At 36.6% G+C, this 20,685-nt stretch overlaps 2 protein-coding genes across 5 annotated transcripts; one reads left to right on the forward strand and one right to left on the reverse strand.

Annotated features, from left to right (window-relative positions):
- Window positions 1–38: 38 nt before the first annotated feature.
- On the forward strand, window positions 39–15,269 carry LOC112557049 (decaprenyl-diphosphate synthase subunit 1-like). The gene is made up of 10 exons (XM_025226638.1): window positions 39–239; window positions 1,629–1,823; window positions 2,837–2,970; window positions 6,151–6,289; window positions 8,165–8,276; window positions 9,041–9,150; window positions 9,816–9,896; window positions 12,561–12,674; window positions 14,477–14,557; window positions 14,904–15,269. The coding sequence occupies exons 1-10, from the start codon at window positions 78–80 to the stop codon at window positions 15,042–15,044; spliced, it is 1,269 nt and encodes a 422-aa protein (XP_025082423.1). The 5' UTR covers window positions 39–77; the 3' UTR covers window positions 15,045–15,269.
- LOC112557050 (putative hydrolase RBBP9) lies at window positions 15,054–20,665 on the reverse strand. Of its 4 annotated transcripts, none has more exons than XM_025226641.1 (4): window positions 20,411–20,445; window positions 18,688–18,798; window positions 18,191–18,351; window positions 15,054–16,719 (listed from the first exon to the last, which is right to left on the reverse strand). In XM_025226641.1, the coding sequence occupies exons 2-4, from the start codon at window positions 18,791–18,793 to the stop codon at window positions 16,438–16,440; spliced, it is 549 nt and encodes a 182-aa protein (XP_025082426.1). In that variant the 5' UTR covers window positions 18,794–18,798; window positions 20,411–20,445; the 3' UTR covers window positions 15,054–16,437. The 4 variants fall into 4 exon arrangements, with proteins under 4 accessions (XP_025082426.1, XP_025082428.1, XP_025082425.1 ...); XM_025226643.1 differs by lacking the exon at window positions 20,411–20,445 and adding an exon at window positions 20,169–20,400; XM_025226640.1 differs by lacking the exon at window positions 20,411–20,445 and adding an exon at window positions 19,045–19,067.
- Window positions 20,666–20,685: the final 20 nt, after the last annotated feature.

Below are 20,685 nucleotides of genomic sequence, written 5' to 3' on the forward strand. Positions count from 1 at the left end.
CATCAATATTTTATATTTAACCACGCTGATAACCTTTCTACTTTTGTGACCTTGAAAGCATACTTCCGGTGACAGGAATGTCTGCTGTTCGAAGCAGACTGCTTAGCCTGTTTTATTCATGCAGCTACCATTCAGGAAAACAACATGGTTCGACACTTTTAACGACACATAAAATGCGTACAGCTATCAGCGGCACATTATCAACATCCAGTTTTTTCGCATGGTTCGTTCGACGAGCGGTACGTAACGAATCCTCGTGCGATGTGTTCGACCTTTGTAAGCAGGAGTGTTGCTCTTAACACTAAAGTGTATCAAACATATAGTGAACAACAGTCAGTTGCATTCCGGAAACACAGTAATACAACTGAGGAATTTGGATAAAATGCAGACAATTGTGTGTGGCTGCATGTTTGCGTTTTATACCACAGACTTTTGAACTGAGTGAGCGCGTACAAATGCTACAATGAGGGTCACAGCAATCTCTGTCGTTTAGAAGTCAGCTCATACAGTCCTCTTTAATTCTGGCAGGTCTCTCTCTCTCTCACACACACACACAGAATAAACCAATGTTTCACATCTCATATAATATAGCTAACAACAGGCTTCTGCAATAATCCATACTCTGAAAATAGCTGGAGAAAATAGTTGCAGCATTATCCAAGTCAGACTAATCGAAATAAAATGGACCACAACATGTTTACATATTTCATGGCTTATAAACTATGAAATCTTATGTGAATCTATGTGTGAGAGACAGCAAAGAGAAGGCCTGCCAGAATCAGTGAAGATTTTTACATCTCCCATTAGCATGATGAGAGCTTGTGCATCATCAGCTCTTTTGCTTCATTTATTCTCATTGTCAGCCTGGTCTTTGTTTTTTGCATACCAGTGTGCATAGCTTTTTTGCTACTGTCCTTAAAATGACTGTTATCATGAAAATTACTTCTACTTCTGCCATGCAGGACTGGAGGTTGTGGATCATCAGGAGCTTGTCAAGTAGAATTACACAGCAGGTTATTTTCATTAGTGATCTCATGCATGGCTTTTCTCCTCTTCTCATTCATTTGGTTGCAGGCCAGCCTTCATGGTAAATGATGTCCTCCTCCAAGTCTCTTTCACTCTCATATGGCCATGTCACATCTCTGTTTGACTTCCACAAGGTTCTTTTTTTCATGGAAACTGATGTTGATGTCAAGTTGCTATGTTTTTGACCTAAGTTTGGCAGCTGAAAGCAAAAGCGGGACACATGCTAATCATGGTGTTATCACCTACAAAGAACACAGAAAAAAAGCAAAAAGTGGTGGGGGGAGGGTGTGTGTGTGGTGGTGGTGTGTTTCCTCTGACAAGGAAACGCCAAAAGGCAGTAAACTAGGAGACAAATTTGAAATTATTAATCAGACAGCAATAACCCAAAACCATAGGCATAGATGCAAATCAATCAGATTTTTAAATGCAAGCGGGACATTGATAGACTTCTTAGATGAAAGGAGATATTTTATGCGCATAAGGTCAAAGGTGGGACTGTCCTTGTCCTGCCTAAATTGAGATATCTGGTCACGTTACCTTCAGTCTTTTATCTGAGAAGAAGATAGGAAAACTCCATTAAAACTTACTTTCTTCTCCTTTAGATATGTCACCATTGTCATCACCATCATCCAGCTTCACCAAAGCAGATTAGATTACTGCTAGCACAAACCACTGAGAAGGAAAGACTGCATCATTGCTACTCATCGCATATGCCTTCCTCCAGTTCAAAAGCTGAAAGTGACCCATACAAGCTTGTGCATGATGAAATGGCTGTCCTTTGCAGTAACATACGAAATGTAAGTTTCTGTCTTCATGTTAGATTATTTTGTAAGTTTATTATTTAGATCATGCATGTTGTTTCCTTACTGACTCCGATTATCTGCTGATTATCCTGAAAAACCATGGTGCATTTCTTGTGCGACTGATTTATTGATGATGGTGATTTGGACAGGTTGAGTATAAATAAATCTCCAGTTATGTGATTTTTGTCAAAATACCTAGTATTCAATATTGCAGCAAAGATATGAACCAGGATGTTCCAGAAAGTATCGGTTTTGGTCAAGTTTGAGATAACAGCAGATTTTGATACTTTCACATAAAATAATATGGTTCAGATACATTTTGTTGACAAAGAATGTTTACATGCCAAATAAATTAATTTTCACATCTACCCTCTCACATTAGAAAAACTCCATTTTCTCCGATGGCATTTTTTGGCCATGCTGTGTTCACAAAGAAAAAAATATCAGGATAGATTAAAACTACAGTAACGAAATTTTGTAGTCATTCTCACATATAAATAATCTACAGTTACACACATTGACCTGATGATATAAGCATTATTTAGGCTGTATTTGGCTTTTAAAAAATAATTTTCCTGTTGTCTGACTTAATTTTAGGGAGTCCCCACTTTGACCACACATATGTCCAAGACTTTCAAAGATATCAAAATAAGCATTTAGAAATTTAGATAATAGTTTGTACTTTACAAAGACACTAAAATCAATGATCTATGATTTTTGAAACTGAAAGTTATTTTTAAAAAATAATACATTAAAACAAATTCTTTGATAACAGTCAAAATTCTCATTGTAACCAATTAAAAACATATTTTTAGATAGTAATTCTGTTTGATTATTCTGTCACAAAATGTTATTAAAAAAACTTTCAAACTTAAACAAATGTAATAAAGTATACTTTCACCTTAAATATCTGTGCTGCCTGCTGCCTTCTCTGTGGTTACATTCATTTGGATGTAGTTTTGCATGCTTGTATTAAATATAGTTCATTAAAAACACACTTATTTCAGGAACTTGGAACAAATCAGGGCGACTTGGGCACAATAACTCATTATTACTTTGATGGCACTGGAAAGGCTTTTCGTCCCCTCGTTGTTCTTTTGATGGCAAAAGCATGCAATATTCACCAGAGGGCAGAAGATTTGTGAGTAGTCTTTCTGAAGAATTTCATCTTCTCCATTATCTTTTAGTTAAACAAAGTCCTGAATGAAGTTTCACATTAAACATTAATAACAGTGAAATATTTATGACATATTTATCGTCACTAGACAGCTGTAATTTGCATCTTATTTTTGAAAGAGAAAGTGTGATTCATGTTCTTTTCAAGAAATGTGAACTCCTGTCATCAGAGCAGGAGTTAAGCAAAATTATGAATTCGGAGTATATCACAGTGTTTCCATAAATACATTTTCAGCATTCAAAAATCAAAATTCAAAATTAGAATTATATAATTTTCTAATTTTAGTGGTAATATTTTTCTTCCTTAAAGACCAACCTGAATGGTTTGCGTTTTTTTCAGATATCAGTAAATATAGGTGATATAAAACTAACCTGTAAATTTCAGCCTCCAAAACTCAGCCATTAATTATCCACTACAATTTGCACCTGAGATCAACGAGCGCTGATAACAGAGGAGCAGTCAACACCAATCAGAGAGAGAGAATGAGTGACAGTTTGGATTATTTGGATGCTGGAAGTCTGCATTTCTCGTGGTTCTGAAAAATGAGAAATTCAGACTTTCAATGTCCAAATAGTCCAAACTGTCGCTCATTCTCTCTTTCTGTTTGGTATTGACTGGTGGCAACTTTGTGAATGGTGCACTAGGTGACATAGTATACTGTTAGTGGCACTCCATGATCACAGGTGCGAATCATAGCGGAAAATTAATGAATGGGTTTTGGAGGCTGAAATTTACAGGTTAGTTTTATATCGCCAGCGTCAGGTTGGTCTTTAACTCTTACGTTCACCAAAAGCATCAAACTTAGGAGATGGATGAGGAGGAGAGTAGGTGAGAGAAATGAACCAAATGTAAAATCAAAATTCAAATTTCACCAGCACTGTTGTGAATACTAGTTGTTACAGTAAACATTGCTGTATTTCAGCAGCACTGCATTTTACACATTTTCATATACAAATGTTTCGTTAATACAACCAGTCCTTCCTTCTGCTGTGGATTTTCTGCAACAGCTATGGATTTAAACACCTGACTATGGAACTACTTGTGTTTTAAAAAATAAATCCTGTAAATTTTCTGTTACTAAAACTACGATTGTTAGAATTTCAATGAGGAGGCACTAAACTAGCAGGAATGGAGATGAGCAATTACTGAAATACACATGTAAAAAATTATAATAGTGCAGTTTTCAATTTATTTGCCTGGGGCTTTATCACTTACTTCTAGTATCTATCACTATCCTAAAATCATGAAGGGGTATTTCAGGGCTGGGTTTATAAATGCTTTGACATTCTGCTGGCTTAAAATAAAACCATTGTGCTGCAGATTTCTTTTTTTATATTCTTTCCTCAGTTTACAATGCAGTTAAGTAGTACAGAGCAGCATATATTTCTATTTATCCATTTCCAATCAATAAGTCCAAATACAAATATTCCAACACCAAGTAAAACAGAACTCTGCAGGCATAATAAAAGGCTTGTCAGGGGACACTTTGTACCAAGTGCTACATGCCAAATTTTTATTTGAAAGCACTGTTGTATGCCAAACAAATCAATATTTCATTAATTTGCTTGACATTATTATATTAATACCTTTGATTTTCAGAAATGCCTAATTCCATTTTCACTTTCTGTGTTTTATATATTTGTTCACTTTTTTGATTTTTTCTTGAGCATTCTTCTGCGCGACATCGACATCATCATCATCATCATCTCCCTTTAATATTAAAGATTTTCCATCAGTGTATTGAAAATAGTTTTTCACACTGTCAGATGCGGGTGTACAACATATACACTACATCTCTCATGCATGCTATTTCATTCTACAAAAGACAAAACATATGTATGTGGGTTTCTCATTTTTTGATGCTTTGGTCACTCAAAACGTGACTGATTTAGTCTCCACTTTTTCTTTCTTTTCTTGTTTTCCCCCTTTGTGCACAATCAGAAAAAATACTCTTATAATTATAATTTCACAAAACACACAGTGATATGGAGGAGTACTCTATCTGCACTGACATATAAACACTGCAGGTAATTCCCTAGTAAATCACTTCACACAACACATCGCAAGTAGTTTAGTTTATTCCTTGTTACTCCTCGAGAAGCATAGGGCTGCAACAACAGCTCACCAGCGGGACCGGTTTTGGGCAGCACCCCTCAGTTGGGCCCATGTGGTTCTAGTGTCCTTTGCCTCGCTCTCTACTGTTCTTTTCTAAGTCTGCTTTGGTTTCCCAACTCTCCTTCCCCTGAGGGTTTCAGTGCCTGCCTGGCAATGGTGTCAGCTGGTTTGTACAGGGTGTGTCCTATCCAGCCCCATTTACGCTTTTTGTTGTCTTGGCTAGTGGTTTTCTGGTTGGTTCTTTTCCACAGGCTGCTGTTGGTCACAGCATCTTATTCCCAGAATAACATCACAGGTAACCTTATTTGAATTCATCAGGATGATCTTTGTGTGGACTGAATTAATGTATCTCATCACCTTTTCGATACAGGGATTCTTAGGGCAAACTTCCTCTGGAAAGCACTCATCTTCCCCACTTCATGCTCATACACACGCAGCATTCCCACACAAACTAGAGGGGTACACCGTACAGTCTTTTTGCATCTTGGCTGTGAAGAGTATAATCAATTCCCAAGTGATTCCTGAAAACTCATTCTTCTATATTAAACCTTTACCAAATTGCTTTGCAACTCACTCCTCCAGTTAACATTGCCTCTTTCACACACTTGTTACAGAGTTTAGCTAATGCACATTAATATTCCCTTTAAATTCAAAATACACAAAATAAAACTTTATCTGCTATAAACCAAAATTTAGAATGTCTGCAAATCATGTAAAAGATTACCTTGACTGAGCTAGAAATCACTAAATCTCTCAGCTATTGATTCCTGGTCTCTCCTCTAAACACTAGTCTCCAGCCTCACAACTACTGATTCCTGGGCTCTTCACTAAGCGCTAGCCTCTAGCCTTGATGGTTGTCTCATCAGGAGTGCAAGACTTTCGCTCACCTCTTTAGCTATTCCTGACACACTGAGCTGAAACTCGTTTGCTGAATGGTGACCTGAGCATCATCTATACACTAAGCAAAAAATGCTTGTGAAGTATTGCTGTTCTGCAAGATGAAGCATCAAGTTGTCTGGTGTGTTACAGTTTGGCAGAATCTCAGAAGAAGATTGCTATGATTACAGAGATGCTTCACACAGCAACCCTGATACATGATGATGTCATTGATGCATCTGACACCAGACGAGGCAAGGAAAGCATCAATTATGTCTGGGGTCAAAGAAAGGTGATGACACTTACTGTAGCTAGCCAAATCAGTCAGGCAGTCATAGAATTGGACTAATGAGCCCTGGGATGACATGAACAGCTTGCACTTTTAATGTTATTGTTATCATTAGAAACCAATCAGATGGGAAGAGCCTTCCCAGGTTACTGTTTTGGGTTTATTCGAGCCCGCAGTCACATTATTGACATTTTTTTTAAAACCTGTTGCTTTCATGTTGTTTGTTCTGGGGAATTATAAAATTTGTTTTTTCTTGACATGACCATACCAGATAATAGGCTATATTTGATCTTAAACCATTGAAAGTTGACATTTTGATGGTGGGGTGTCTGGTAGTATAATGGTTAAAACAATTTTGATCACTGCAGGGAGAAACTCAGGATTCAGATCTTGTATCGGGACACAGAACACTCTCTGTATGTGGCACCTGTACGAAGACCTAGGTGCTGTAGGAGGGGGGAGGGAGGGGTGTTCTCTGGTTACTCCAGTTTTTGGTGCGAAATCACCTCAAGGTGGAAGCATCAACCAACCTTAATAGTGAGCTAGCACATGCCTGGCATTTTGGGTGCTTCATTGGTCAGGTTAGCAACAGCCCTTAGACAATTATAAAATGAAAGCAAAGCCAATACCACAGTTTTTTTTTCCATTAGTTACATTGGCATTTTCCATGTTCTTCGCTGTCTGCTCCTAAGCTCCAATGCACCAGTCTGCCTCTGCATGTGTGTGCGTGTCTTTTGTTCAGCTTTTATTTTTCCTGTTCAGCCTTTTTTGCTTTTCTTGAGCTTTGCTCCTTACTGCTGACTGTGCAGACATCCTCAGCAGGGCGACATGCAGTCTCTTACTGGTCCAGCATTAATTTGATGCTGGCTGGTCATTAATTGGTTTGTCTGCTTCTACTGTGTGACAGGATCACAATTTTATGCCTTGCCTGCTTGCACTATTACAGAACGACCCTAAGATGCTCAGCTTTGTTGTCATCTTTCGAGTTTGCAGGTGCCATTTCTGATGTCTGCAGGTAGGTTATAGCAGAGATGTCTGCTAGTGACAATGCCTTCCCCTTCCCGGCACTTTCAGCAGCAGGAGACATTCCTTTCGCATGAACCTGCTGCTTTGCCAGAGAACAGAGCTTCTCAAGTCTGTGCTTTTTTCCAGTGTCGGTGTCACCCATGCAAGAGTCATCATAGTGAGATGTCTTAGTCAATGCTCCTCCCTCTTCCTGACCACTTTACTTCAACAGTCCAGGCTTGGGTCTATAGGGTTGACATGAAGGCTATTGAAATTAGTCTTGCCTTCTGTCATTATATAGCTGACATTTTTTCTGCATTGCTGGCATTCTGACTGAACCTTTGGGACGTTCTGTTATAAGACTTTGTGTACACTACTCCTGACACTTTTGGGTCCAATCTCAGTGGCACTGCATGGTTGATACACAGGTGAGTTGTTTGCTTCCCTCCTAATTTCTATTCTGCTATGGTCATGTCATATGGTAAGATGAAAGAAGAAATGAAATTTTTACTGTAAATTTTCATTTTTCAAGACTTACTAAATGACATCACGATTAGACCCTCCCATCCTCTTCTGTTTGATTTGGTTGAGTGTATTGAAAGAAAAATGCTGTAATGGCATTTCTAGTTGTTGAGGGCTGCTGCTCATCATGCCTGACATTTATATGCTATCATGGAGCTTCAATAATTAAAGAGTTAATGTAGCCTATTATCTCACGTGGTTGTGTCATCTAGTAAGCTTTGAAGAAGGAAAATTCGCAATAAAAGTATTTTATGGCATAATACTAGAATGCTAAGAAAATTAGTTTACAGTGTAACGCTAGAATGTCAAGAAATGTTATTTCCTTCCTCTTTGTCTGTTGTTTTTTTGAAGGCTATCCTTGCTGGCGACTATATTCTCTCTATTGTATCCAGTGTTTTAGCTCGCATTGGCAACACAGAAGTTGTCTCAATTATGTCGCAAGTAGTGGAGGACTTGGTCAGAGGTAAATACACAATATATAAATATATTGGTGGTGAGAGGTTTATCAGCTTTACTGGATGGTACCATTGTTTTTTTTCCATTGCCTGTTAATAATAAACTTGTGAGCAAGACTTTACAAAATTTGCACTTTTTAAAGTTCAAAGAAACTATTGGGCAACTTTGTAGCTTCCTGCTGTTCTTTATTCTTGAAGCACACAACAGTTGACTGGCACATTAGTCAGACGCCAACTCTGGGGTTGATAACCACTTACAACTTTTTCTTGCTAATAAAGAAGAATAAATGCAGTATGGAGCAGTCTTGTCATATCTGCTTTGAAAAACTTAAAATAAGGTTTTGTGAGCTGGATGAAGTGATGTCTACATTGGATTTCTAAGTGGGCATGCCTGAACAAGAACAGGAGAAAAGCATGGCAAACAGCAGTAGCAACGCATTATGGCATAGCTCACTACGACAAATACAAATAACTGCTAAAAGCAGTGATAGACTGATTTAATAAAAAGTAGAATAAAAAATAACATGAACAAAGACATTCAGAAAGGAGTTTGACTTTGAATGGCCTGAAAGTAGCTTGACTGAAGCATCATTTGAACGGCCTGAAGGCACTAAATTCATACTTTATACTTCAAATTCTCTTGCTAGTACATGTTCAGGTATGGACAAAAAAGCAGGAAACCTTTGTATATTTTGTAATTCTGCATGTATGTATGCATGAGTTTCTATTTTATTTTATTTATATGAAAAAGGCATTGAATTTTATGTTTCAGGAGAGTTTATGCAGCTTGGTTCGAAAGAAGACAAAAATGAAAGATTTGCTCACTATCTGAACAAGACATTCAAGAAAACAGCCAGTATGTTAGCAGCCAGCTGCAAATCAGTAAGTCTGTTTTGTCATGTGTTACTCCCCTAATCACCTTTACGGACAATAAATCTCATAAAATAGCTAGCATGCTAGTACTTTTGTGTCAGTTCCTTTGTAGTACATGGCTAGTACCTTAGTATTCTTTGTTGTATTTCATTATTACACATTTAGATGGAATTACACCCAAGTTTTCTTGTTATTGACCTATTTTATTCTCTGTAGTAACAATTTATGTATTTCATAGTATTAATAGTCCTGTAATAATTTTCTTTTCTTTATCTAATTTTTGTGACTTTGTGTTTATTATGTTTCATGTACTTGAGATTTATGGCACAGTCCTGTAAGCTTAATGAAGAATGGAATATGAAAGGAAATTTGCATGAATGATCTTTGGCTCACCTTGTTAGTCTATAGAACAGCAGACTTACTCTTGGAACATGCTGTTTTTTTTTCTTAGACCATGAGAGGTCAGCGAAGAGAATTATTACTATGATGGTCTCACTTACTTCTCTAAAGTACTGCAGACATTTGTACTTTCCATTGATGGAAAACAGGCCTCCTTATTCTAATTTATTACACTTTAGTTATTTTAAACGTTTACAAGAGAGATAGTATTTTGCTTTATTCACAGTCTGCAAATTTTATGCCATATCTTAATTATTTTTTTCAAACAAATGCAGGTTGCTGTCCTTGGACAATGTTCAGAGGAAGTCTCCAACACTGTTTACCAGTATGGTAGAAATCTTGGCATAGCATTTCAGGTGAGCAAAGATAACAAAAACACTGTTTAAAAAAAAAGTTTTATTTGTTAACTTAAAGTTGATTTTTAATCAATGTGAGACTATATAGCCTTAAATATAGACTATGCAGAAGTTTTTTTTCTATAAACCACTTTTGTAGGTTATGTAGTTTCCTAAAATATTTCTGTTGTAAAATATATGCTTATTATTTAATTGGTAAAGATGATTTGTGTAAAGGTCCTTTAAATTTCCCATTAGTTCAACACATCTTTAATAAAGATATACTTCCTATTTATAGATATAATAATAAAAAATCTACAATTGATATAGTGTAAAATCATGCACTAAGCACTTGAAACAAGGTTAATTTGAAGTACATGAAGGACTAGAAGGATGGGCAATGATGATGAAATACAAAAGACAATGAAGACAGAGATAACAGACAGTATCGACAAAGAGTAAAATATTATCAACAAAGGGATACCAACAAAACAGACTAATTAAAAGATAAAAGGAGGTGGGTGGAGAACTTAGTAGTGGGCTGTTGTTAGAACTAGTGTTCTAATACACATTTTAAAGACTCAATTGTGGGTAAGTGGCAGATATAAAAGGAAAGGGAGTTGCACAGCTTTGCTGTGCCATAGATAACACGCTAGTGACCATATGTTAATGTTTTGGTGTCAGGATAATGTGCACTGGTCAGATGAAGAGGGAAGGGTTTTGGTAGGGATGCAAGAAAGAGAAGTTCAGAGAAACAGGCAGGACAGGTGCCTTCAAAAAAATCAAAGCAGAATACAGGCAACTTTTATGAATGTAAGAGCAAGTGGGTAGCCAGTCCAAAGAATATTGCAGTGAGTCAGTGAATAGAAAAACTGAAAATGTTAGTAGTGATTCATCTAATTAATATATGTACATGTATATTAATTAAATCCATATATTCTCTTGTGGGGCAGCAGCTGTTATCATCTTTTGGGATATGTTTGCTAATGTGTAATGTCCACTGTTTTCTCTTAGTCCACAAATACTTCTTCAACGCATAGTCTAGTTTCCATATATATCTTTTTTACTGGCAGTTTTTAACAAATGTAGACTGTCCTTTAATTGAACATATAATTTTATTGGGTGACAGTCCCAGAACCACAAGCATACAAATAAAAGCAAAAGCTTAACTCATTTGCAACAGGGATAAGATGGAGTTACCGTAGAATGCACAAAAATACCCTCCCCCACTTAAACAAAGAAAAAACACAGACTTTTAAAATAAAGAGATAGAAACTAAAATAAATATATAAGAAATGTACAAATCAACTGTTCTTACCTCTATCCCATGAAAGTGTAAGTAGTCCAGTGGAATTTTTAAAAAGTTCTTCCCTGCGCTTTCTGCTGAATTTTCTTTATTTTCATCAATTAATCCTTCTGAAAAAAAAAAAAAGAAAAGCTTGCTTGTGTTGCTCTTTGTCATTTTAAGTCTCATTTTGTCTAGAGGTCATGTGTCTTTTACTGCATAGCACCTAGCATGTACAGTCCTGCTCAACACTATTTTTGCAGTGAAAGTGAGGTTGTGTTCAAAAAGTTTGAAAACATCTTGTAGATGTCACCCTTTATGATATAAAGGAGATAACATTGATTGCAAATGATTAAGCAAGTATAACTGTTGAATTTTTTTCATATTTCATATCATCCGTAATTTTATTTTAAAAAATTTGAAAAGCATTTAGTGTACATACATGTGAAGAAGCTACTTTTAGCTTACGCCATATATGTGGGTGAAGAAGTTTGTGTAGCACTCTAGTAGTGTACTAAGTTATTTCTTTGTTTTCTAGAGGGTAATGGTTGAACAACTCCCAGAACTGTCCCTTTGCCACACCTGCAGCATACATGATAGCCAGTCTTGAACTGTCCCACCTCTGGCTACTGGACCTGTTGTCACACCCACAATTAAGTCGCCTGACCCACTTGGGACAGCCATAACCACACAGTGTGGAATTGGGGCCAATAGGGCCAGGGCAAGGTCGAAGCTGCGTAACCAGGCCTTGGGAAAAAGGGGGGGGGAATGGTTGCTGGAACGTTTGATGGAGATGGGTTAAGTAGCGTAGCTTTTCAGATGAAAAAGGCTTTTTTGAATTTAGAAGTGAGAGAAGGCAGGTGGGCCGCCGAGTGAAGCTCTGAATAAAATCTACAGTTATGCGACGAATTCAATCTTTCTTGTGTTCTTGTGCGACTAGCCCACCCCTACATAGCTATCAGGAGCTGACTTGTTGGTTACATTTGCATAAGTTAACATTGCAAGGGTCATTTAGAAAAGTAAGGTTTTTGAATTTGTTCTAAGTTTATAATATTAGAACTGCCCTTTCCCTGTATTCCTTTGTTCAGCACCGACAATTCTTAGGCTAACAACAGATTTATTTACACCCTTCTCACTAAACAATAGGCTAACACATCAGCTTACCCTTTCTTCTTACAAAGCAATAAATCATTGTCGCCCAATGGGGAAATTTAACTGGCCATGTATTCCCATGGGTGGTCAAGCATGCCCTGCTGACATGTCAAAAACTGGTTTGTACAATTTAATGTCTTGTGTGGCCTTTTAAAGGTGCTCATATTATCAGTCCTTGAATATTTTCCAACTGCACATACATTATCCCAGAAATATAGTACTCAGGTTTGTTTGTTTTGCTTTTGCAGCTGATGGACGATTTGTTAGACTTTATTTCTAGTGACTTGCAGCTTGGGAAACCCACAGCGGCTGACCTAAAGCTAGGTCTGGCCACAGCACCAGTTCTGTTTGCTTCTCAGCAGGTATGCTTGTTTGAACATGTTTTGATATCTTTCAGTTTTAAAAAACACTGGCTATAGTCAGATATTGCAAAATGGTTTGTCAAGCTGTAGTAGATAAAGTTTCTACAAAGTCTGGCTATGAATTTTTCGTGTGCTTCAGGTGGTCAATTTGATCTACAGGTCCATCCTTTTTCAGCTTTATAAAATAAGCACACCAAGATTCTTTCCAGTTTTAAGAATTTGATAAATTTTTTCCAATGTGCCACAGTAATTTTGCTCTAAACAACTAGTAAAATATTTTGTCACTAAAGCTGTGTAGTTGTCTTCAGGTTGTTTTTCTGAATTTTGATCAGCATTGAGACCTTTATTGTGACTACTTCGTAGAAATGAAACATTTTGACCAACATATTTTGTTACATAAACAATATCTTGATTATAACTCTTTCTCCAATGCAAGTTAAGACTGACCCTTTGTATTCTGTTATGTAATCATTTGTAAATACATTTTAAAACAGCAGTTTATGGTTTGCTGTGACTTTTTGCTGAAATCACATGTTCAAATACATTTTGAGACAAACTGCTTGTGCTTTGTCATAACTTTTAGCAGAAATTTTGTACTAAAGATACCTTTTGAAAGAGATTAGTTGTGGCTATAAAGCTTTGACTCTTGAAGAGTTTAGATAATAAAAATTGCATTGCATGGGTATAACACTTTAATATCAGTACTGTTATCAGTCCTCTAGATTTTTCCTATACTTCTTCCAAGCAAAAGGTTTATTGTTAAGGCTTGAGCTACAAAGGCTTTGAAGTTCTACAGACTGAGATTGTAATGAGGTGCAAAGAAAAAAAATCATCTGACTGGTGAGAACAAGGGGCTAAGGCAGTTGCAATGAGGTTGGATTGGAGAGAAGTTCAAATTATTAAGATTGGAAAGTTCAGATAATTAATACATCCTTCATTATGTGTTGATATGGTTACATTCTTCACAGCAAGGAGTTTCATAAATGTGTTAAAACACTTTTTCACTTATCAGCCACTGATTATAGGAGTCGTTTCATATTTTATTTTTATTTCATTTATTCTTACTGCTTTACATCAGAATACAATTTTTCTGCTATTATGATTTTCTTATTTGACAAGCCTGGTGCAGGTCATAATTGCTTAAGGGAAGCAACCAGATTATTCAGGGATTATTACCTCCCTTTGACATCTTAGCCCCAGTAAAATTTTAGATTTACAAAGAGCACATTTTCTGGCCGTGTTAATTCCTGTCAGTTTCAGCTTCAAGATTTTTGAGGGTTTTTTTTTCCCCATTCATGACCTACATTCCTTCTTTTTACTTGCTGAGAACTATTTCAATATTCAGCATATTTTTACAGAATAATGTAGTTGCAACAGATGCTGGTTTCATCTTCATTTTTTTAATTGTTTTTGTGACTCAATCTTCCAGTAAAGCACATGGTAGGTAGAGAGGAAACTGAAGGAAGCTCATTTTTAGGAACAGGAAAGTTCTATAAATAGTACACTATAATATTATTATTATTGTATTTCAGTGGGGTGGCACGGTAGAAAAGTGCAGTCTAAAATGATATGATTTTTGTCTGCTTCTTTCATATCTGTACCAACCCTTCTCTCTGAAACACGCACTCTCACACTTTCTTTCTTAAACCCTTATGTTCTGTCTTTCTCAACCAGCCAAACAAAGTTACAAACTGTGCTGAAAGAAAATTTTACCAAATAACAATTATATTAGTTTAGTCCTTGTTACTCCTCAAGGAGCATAGGATCGCAACAATTATATTAAAGAAACATAATATTTGCAGTTTCCAGAGCTCAACCCACTCATAATGCGGAGATTTTCTGAAGATGGTGATGTTGAAAGAGCTCGGTATCTTGTAACAAAGGTAACTAAGATATGTGCATGCACATGTGGCTTACTTCCCCAGTGCGCATATGTGTGTGCATGCATCTGTGTGCTTGTCGCTGTTATTAACCTCGACTCCCCCTACCAGAAGGTAGTAGATATCTTAAAAAAAAATTAATCTTTTACATGACTGTACATGACAATTGTTTTATAATCCGTGACTTGCTTTAAACAGATTTGCTTGTTAAAGATGTTTAGAGAAAAATGCGCTTTACATGAAAGATAAGGGTGTTCTTACAGTAGTTTGTCACCAAGAAGTTAAGCTGCACATAGTCCTGATCCAGAGCACAATATTTTAGCATGAACTGGTCTCATTCTTGTTCCAGAGTGAAGGAATTGAACAGACCAGATTGTTGGCAACTGAGCACACTAAGGAAGCCATTCGCCATCTCAGGAAACTTACTACCTCAGTTCCACAAGAAGCTTTGATATCACTGACTTTAAAACTGCTTCAGAGACAGAAATAACAAATGGCGGCATAGACTTTTTTTTTAATTCTTGTTATGTCACCAGTATGAAAGTATCATAATTAGTTAAAGCATTTTACTTTTCATGGTTACATACCTGGAGTAGTTGAGGTGTGTTAGTTGCAATTATTCACATACATCATGTAACTATGACTTTTTACAAATTCTTTAGCATGTAAAATTTTTTGTCCACCACCCAACAGTAAAATAAATGTTTATTCTCTTGATTGGTGAGACTTTTTAATTTCCTGCAGCTCCACATAGACTTGATCTAACTATACCCCAAATAATGTCTATTTTTCTTGAAAATAACTTCCAAACGATGCAAACATTCTAAGACATAAGACACCATAAACAAAAGACATACCACAAATGCACTTGACTATCATGTTAAAACCTGCATGAGACACCATGCTTATCCGTGAAGCTTTAGAGAGGAACAATGGGAAAAGCATCACTGTATATTTAAGCAGTAAAGACCTGTCCTGGTAGCGACTATATTTTTCCCACAAAACATGCACAAACCGTCTCTTAAGTTTTGTACATTTTTCTCATTATGAAAAGCTTATATGTGTGTGCGCTTATGTATATTTTGTAAACTCAAGAAGTGTACACAGAAGACACGTTGGCATTTACCTTAGGGTTAGCATTTGGGGTAGACTTACAATACAATACATCTTTATTGTCTATGTCTGGTTGCAACAGAGATAGAAATTTTCCTTTGTTGCTGGGAGCTCCCACAGTCAACTGAGAAAAATATACATAATAAACTGGAGAGATTATCATTACACCTCATACACTCAGGTAGTTATACTCATGCTTAACCCTTTCATATGACACAGTTGTCAGATAAACTTCCTCTTACTCTCTTACACACACACACATTCAGACTAGGTACATTTGGGAGATCTGTTTAAGAGTTATGTTAAGCTTAAGGGTTAGTTCCAAATTTTTGTTTAGGCAGAATGTGCAGAGAAGACACTAGATTGAGGTCATGGTTTGATTGTCAGCAGCCACATTGGGATGTTCAAGCAAATCAGTCACAACATCATGGGGAAAATTTAGTTGGGTCCTGTTGCTGCTTTCATGATCACCTTGTTTTGTTTTGTTTTTTTTTAATAAACCAAGTTAAGCTGTAATATACCTTAAACTGTCCTACAGCAGTCTTGTTTAGACAAGTTAGCTACTTCAGCGTGGAAGCTTACCAGTTCAGCTGAGCAAAATAAGAATGTTTACACTAATGTTTGTCATGATTTTTGTTCCACAAAAGAAAAGTACATGATTCAGAATTGATTGTGACAATAACCAACATATGCACTTTATGATTAAAAATGTGATAAGCAATTCTGGCTATTGCTCATTAACACTGCTCTGATTTAAAATGTGGGACATGCTAAAGCACAGATTTTAAAAAAGCAAGTAGTTCAGGAAATGCTGTGTTCATGAAGTGACCTTTGTCTTCAAACTTAAACAAATTGCTGTTGAGTTGGTCTGCCACCTCCTTTTGTTCCAACCATGGAATGAAAGGGTCATCAGTTGAGCCATACTGTGCTATGAATCCAGTATTTGCACGAATAGAGTCCCACTGCCAAAGGCGGTTGTAATAACCACTGGCTCGCTCATTAGCATCACCCAAATCTGTCACACAGGCTGACACCAACACAATCCCCTTCACCTGAGAGAAGACAAGAAGTATTGCAAGTACATAGCCTTCAGGACACACTGATTATATCATTCTTTTTCAATGTTTTATTGAGATATAAATTTAAGGATCTACAAGGTTGCGAGCATTTTCAAATTTCAGGGTTAGCTGAGCAGGATACTATTTCCCCAAATCTGCATGAATATCCTGACTCCATTTCCCATGCTCAAGACCAGCTCATAAACATCACCATGCACAGAAAGGAAAGAGGTAAAAACAAACACCATGCACATAAGAATGGCTTGCAAACACCAGTAACAGAAGTGGTCAAATCAGTAAAACTGATGTCTGTTGATACATTAACATATGCTTTCGTTCTGTTGCTGGCAGTTGCCTGATGATATCAATGTACAATAAACTTTCTCTTGGCATGGGTTTAACAAGCTACATATAGGGCATGCTTGTTCATTCAGACAAGCCTCCATAGTGTATGTTAAAATGAGGCTTGGGATGCACTTTTAGCGACTTAAAAAATGATCTGGATACGATCTGTTTCTAACTGTATCTGACAGTTTCTATATAATTATTTTTTATCATTCATAAATACTTCAGCAACAGATTTGATTCCAACTCTTCAACATGTATTTAGTAATGAGAAGAAGAAAGCGAAAAGGCTGAGCTTTTTAAAAAGCAGAATTCACATGACAGATTATACTGGTGGGACAGATGATGGCCAAGAGCACTGACTCAAAATTGTGGTAACTTGCACATTAAAACAGGTGAATCTGATACATTCGTTCTGTAAATCAGACAAATCTCTCTCATTGCTATGTTTTTAATTCTTACTAATCCTAACAAAAATCTTTTTACTATCTCTGCCTCAGAGAGGTAACTGCACATTCATGTCATAAGCAGGAATGCTCGTCCCAATAAAGGTAAGGAAAAGTGAATTAAAACACCACCAAAAAGACTGCCCATTGAGAGCTATTATGGGTATTTGAATAATAATAAGGCAAACTATAATGCGCAGCATCTTCATCAAGATAGATCACTCTCTCTGTACACACCAATAATCATAAATAAAAGATAACAGCCAGTGGACACTGAACAACATAAAGATGAGGTACAAGAGTAAAATGTAAAGCAATGAATGAAGGGATTTAGGTACTGTACACAGTGCGAGATGGAGTCATTACATGATGATTAGCATGACAGACAGGACTGCCAGGAGGTTAAGAATAGTACTTTGTGAAAAGATGTTTTCAGGGAGTTTTTGAATGTAACCTTCCAGTCGTAGTGGTGAATGTGATGTGGAAGAGAGTTCACTGCTTAGCAGCACAGAGGGAGAATGTCCGTTGTCCGTATGTGACTGTCTTTGTGGAGGGAGAGAATGATTATTCAGTAAAGTAACTAAAAACAAAATCCCTGCCCCCAAGCAAGTCAATGTGTAAGCTAGTAATTAGTACCTTCTCCAGACACCCGAATAAAATGACCTAAAAATTACCTTATGTGTCTCTGTATATCTCATGGCTGCCTCCGCACCTGAGCTATGACCAACAATAATGGTGTTTTCATCACAACCCAGTTCATCCTGCATGAATGGGAGCCACACAGATTCTCGAGCTGTGATGGGATCTGGCATGTTCCTCAGAATGCTCTTGACATCTGAGAGACAATCTTATCATGAGAGAAATCACCAGAATGAAATAATTTTAAACCTTTAATATCCTTTTTGCTTTCTTTAGACAGCAAACTGCTGTACTGGTCTGCCACAGACATTCCACTTAATGTTGTTACCAGCTTTGGCTTTGACAAAATGGTTAGCAGTAAAGTGCAACCCCTGACCTGCTCTGGTCATGAGGAAGATTTGACATGTACTGTTGCTTGTTAGCAGGAAAGGACATCCTAAACATGTTTATATTAGAGGTACTATCTGGTAAAAGAAGGTTGTATCAAGTAGAATTATGGGTACTTCAAAATGTTGTGACACAAGTATCTTACTATTTTCCTTCAACTTGTAATGAAGCCATCCATACCAGTTGGCAGCCTCTACATTTCCTGCACCATTTCCTGGAACGATGACTACTTTGACCTCTTCCATATCCATGGTGTCTAAACAAAGTTTTTGAAAAACACAAATGCATCCAAATAAAAATCTGTGGATTGCTTTGAAAATGTATCAATACACATATACTTTTTTTTAAAGGGAAAGGATTGTGGGTAGATGAAGATACAGAAGCAAAATATGTACAGACCAGATGTAAGGTGAGATGACAGCATGAAAAACTGGTCCCTCTATATTATTTAGTTCCACAAAAAAATTGTATCAGCAAATCAACAGTCATAAAAAATTCTGACTCCTTTCATATGTCCACATAACCTTTCCCACACACACTGGTGAAGAAATGAAAAAAAGAAACCATATATGTCAAAGAATTAGCAATGGTGCAGTCTCTAACAATGCCAAAAATGTAATGGAGCTATATAATGCATTTAAGTCTTCTTTGAGATGCCAAATTTTGCCTTTGAATTGTTGGTCATCATAGTTTTTATACAGAAAGGAGGGACTTTGAACCAGTGACCACAAGCACACTAACCTTCAGACTAGTGAGCCTTCCTGTTAAGCAATGTGCATTGTTAAAAACTAATTATCATGATGAACATGCATGTGCATGCAGTTACTTATGACATTAATCACAAGCAGCAACTCTAGAACTGTATCAAAGGTGGGAAGTAAGTGAGTATGATTACGAACATTTTATCTTTTGTTTATGTTTTCATCCATTTGTTACTTCTATTATAAGCCTGACTTGCTGTAAAATTCACAATGTTTCTGGTATGTGTTGGCAAATGCAAAAATCCTTAATTATGCACCTGAAAAGCATCAGCATTTTCCTAAAAAAAAAAAAAATTGAACATACCTAAATTTTTAATTACAAGACCTTCAACTATCCGTTTGTTTTCATAATAAGCAACACACAGCTATTTGCCTAAATTCAGATTGGATTACAATGAAGCTATATATATATAGGATCCTGCCCCTGTTTAGATCTCTTATAACTCTTTGTTTCTATTGAACGGCTTATATTTGCAATTAGCCTGTTTGGTTTAAATCATGATAAATGACTATTTAGCCTGATTGCAGTAGATGTCATCTGATATTTGGATGAATTGCTATTATCTTAAGTTAACCCTTTAATTTGCATTTAACTGTATACTTTTAACAATTAAGTAAACACCACAATTGTTTTCTCTAAGTTTCGAATGTCTGTACAGGTGTTCATGCATGCATATGGCAAAATAATTATGTATATTCACAGTGATGACAGACTTATACTGATAATAATGTACTTTTTGAAAAATAATGAACAAAATATAAGGACTAATTGAAGCTGCATGTATGACATTTAAAAATGTGAATCTTGCAACAAATATATCAAGAAAATCCTATTTTTGTTAATTGTGTCGTTTAATGCACATACTGCGCTTTATTGTTGTAAAATATTTTCTTTGTGCCAGAACCACGTGGTTTATCACTTGTGTCTGAGCGTGTCGAGAGCTTCTTTGTCATGCCACGCCCATCGGCATCAGGGCGGTTTGTGATTAGCGGATATCCTTACGATGCATTTACAAAGATAAAAGAATATTCCTCTATATACAATAATGAAGAATTTGCTCATTAGTTAGCATGTATGTGAACGATCCCAATATTTCTCTAACATACCCAATATCTAATCGCGTGTGTGAGTGCGTGTGTGAAAACGAACCTGAATGGACGAAGAGATATGCGCGCGCATAGTCAATCATAGTGCATATTGGGATACCTTGATGGCTTTGTGAATCCGCCATGATGGATCCGAAAAATCCTGGCTGTTGTAAGACATTCGAAGACATTGGGTGACATGGAGGAGAGTTGTGGCTACATCTAAGTGAATGTATCACCATGTATGGACATTGAAGTATTCTACAACGGTGTTAAAGTCCTGATTTTAGGACTTT

The sequence above is a fragment of the Pomacea canaliculata genome, linkage group LG2 (assembly GCF_003073045.1).
Source record: "Pomacea canaliculata isolate SZHN2017 linkage group LG2, ASM307304v1, whole genome shotgun sequence".
Lineage (NCBI taxonomy): Eukaryota > Metazoa > Mollusca > Gastropoda > Architaenioglossa > Ampullariidae > Pomacea > Pomacea canaliculata.

What these genes read in the sequence shown, in the direction of transcription:
- LOC112557050 (XM_025226639.1), bottom strand. Translation starts at nt 20,631, where the DNA reads ATGGTGATACATTCACTTAGATGTAGCCACAACTCTCCTCCATGTCAC. An exon ending in ATATCTCTTCGTCCATTCAG is followed by an intron (nt 18,799 to 20,453) that starts GTTCGTTTTCAC and finishes AACTTTGTTTAG; the next exon opens with ACACCATGGATATGGAAGAG. An exon ending in TTACAAGTTGAAGGAAAATA is followed by an intron (nt 18,352 to 18,687) that starts GTAAGATACTTG and finishes ATTGTCTCTCAG; the next exon opens with ATGTCAAGAGCATTCTGAGG.
- LOC112557049 (XM_025226638.1), top strand. Translation starts at nt 78, where the DNA reads ATGTCTGCTGTTCGAAGCAGACTGCTTAGCCTGTTTTATTCATGCAGC. An exon ending in AGTGGAGGACTTGGTCAGAG is followed by an intron (nt 8,277 to 9,040) that starts GTAAATACACAA and finishes TTTATGTTTCAG; the next exon opens with GAGAGTTTATGCAGCTTGGT. An exon ending in ATCTTGGCATAGCATTTCAG is followed by an intron (nt 9,897 to 12,560) that starts GTGAGCAAAGAT and finishes TTGCTTTTGCAG; the next exon opens with CTGATGGACGATTTGTTAGA.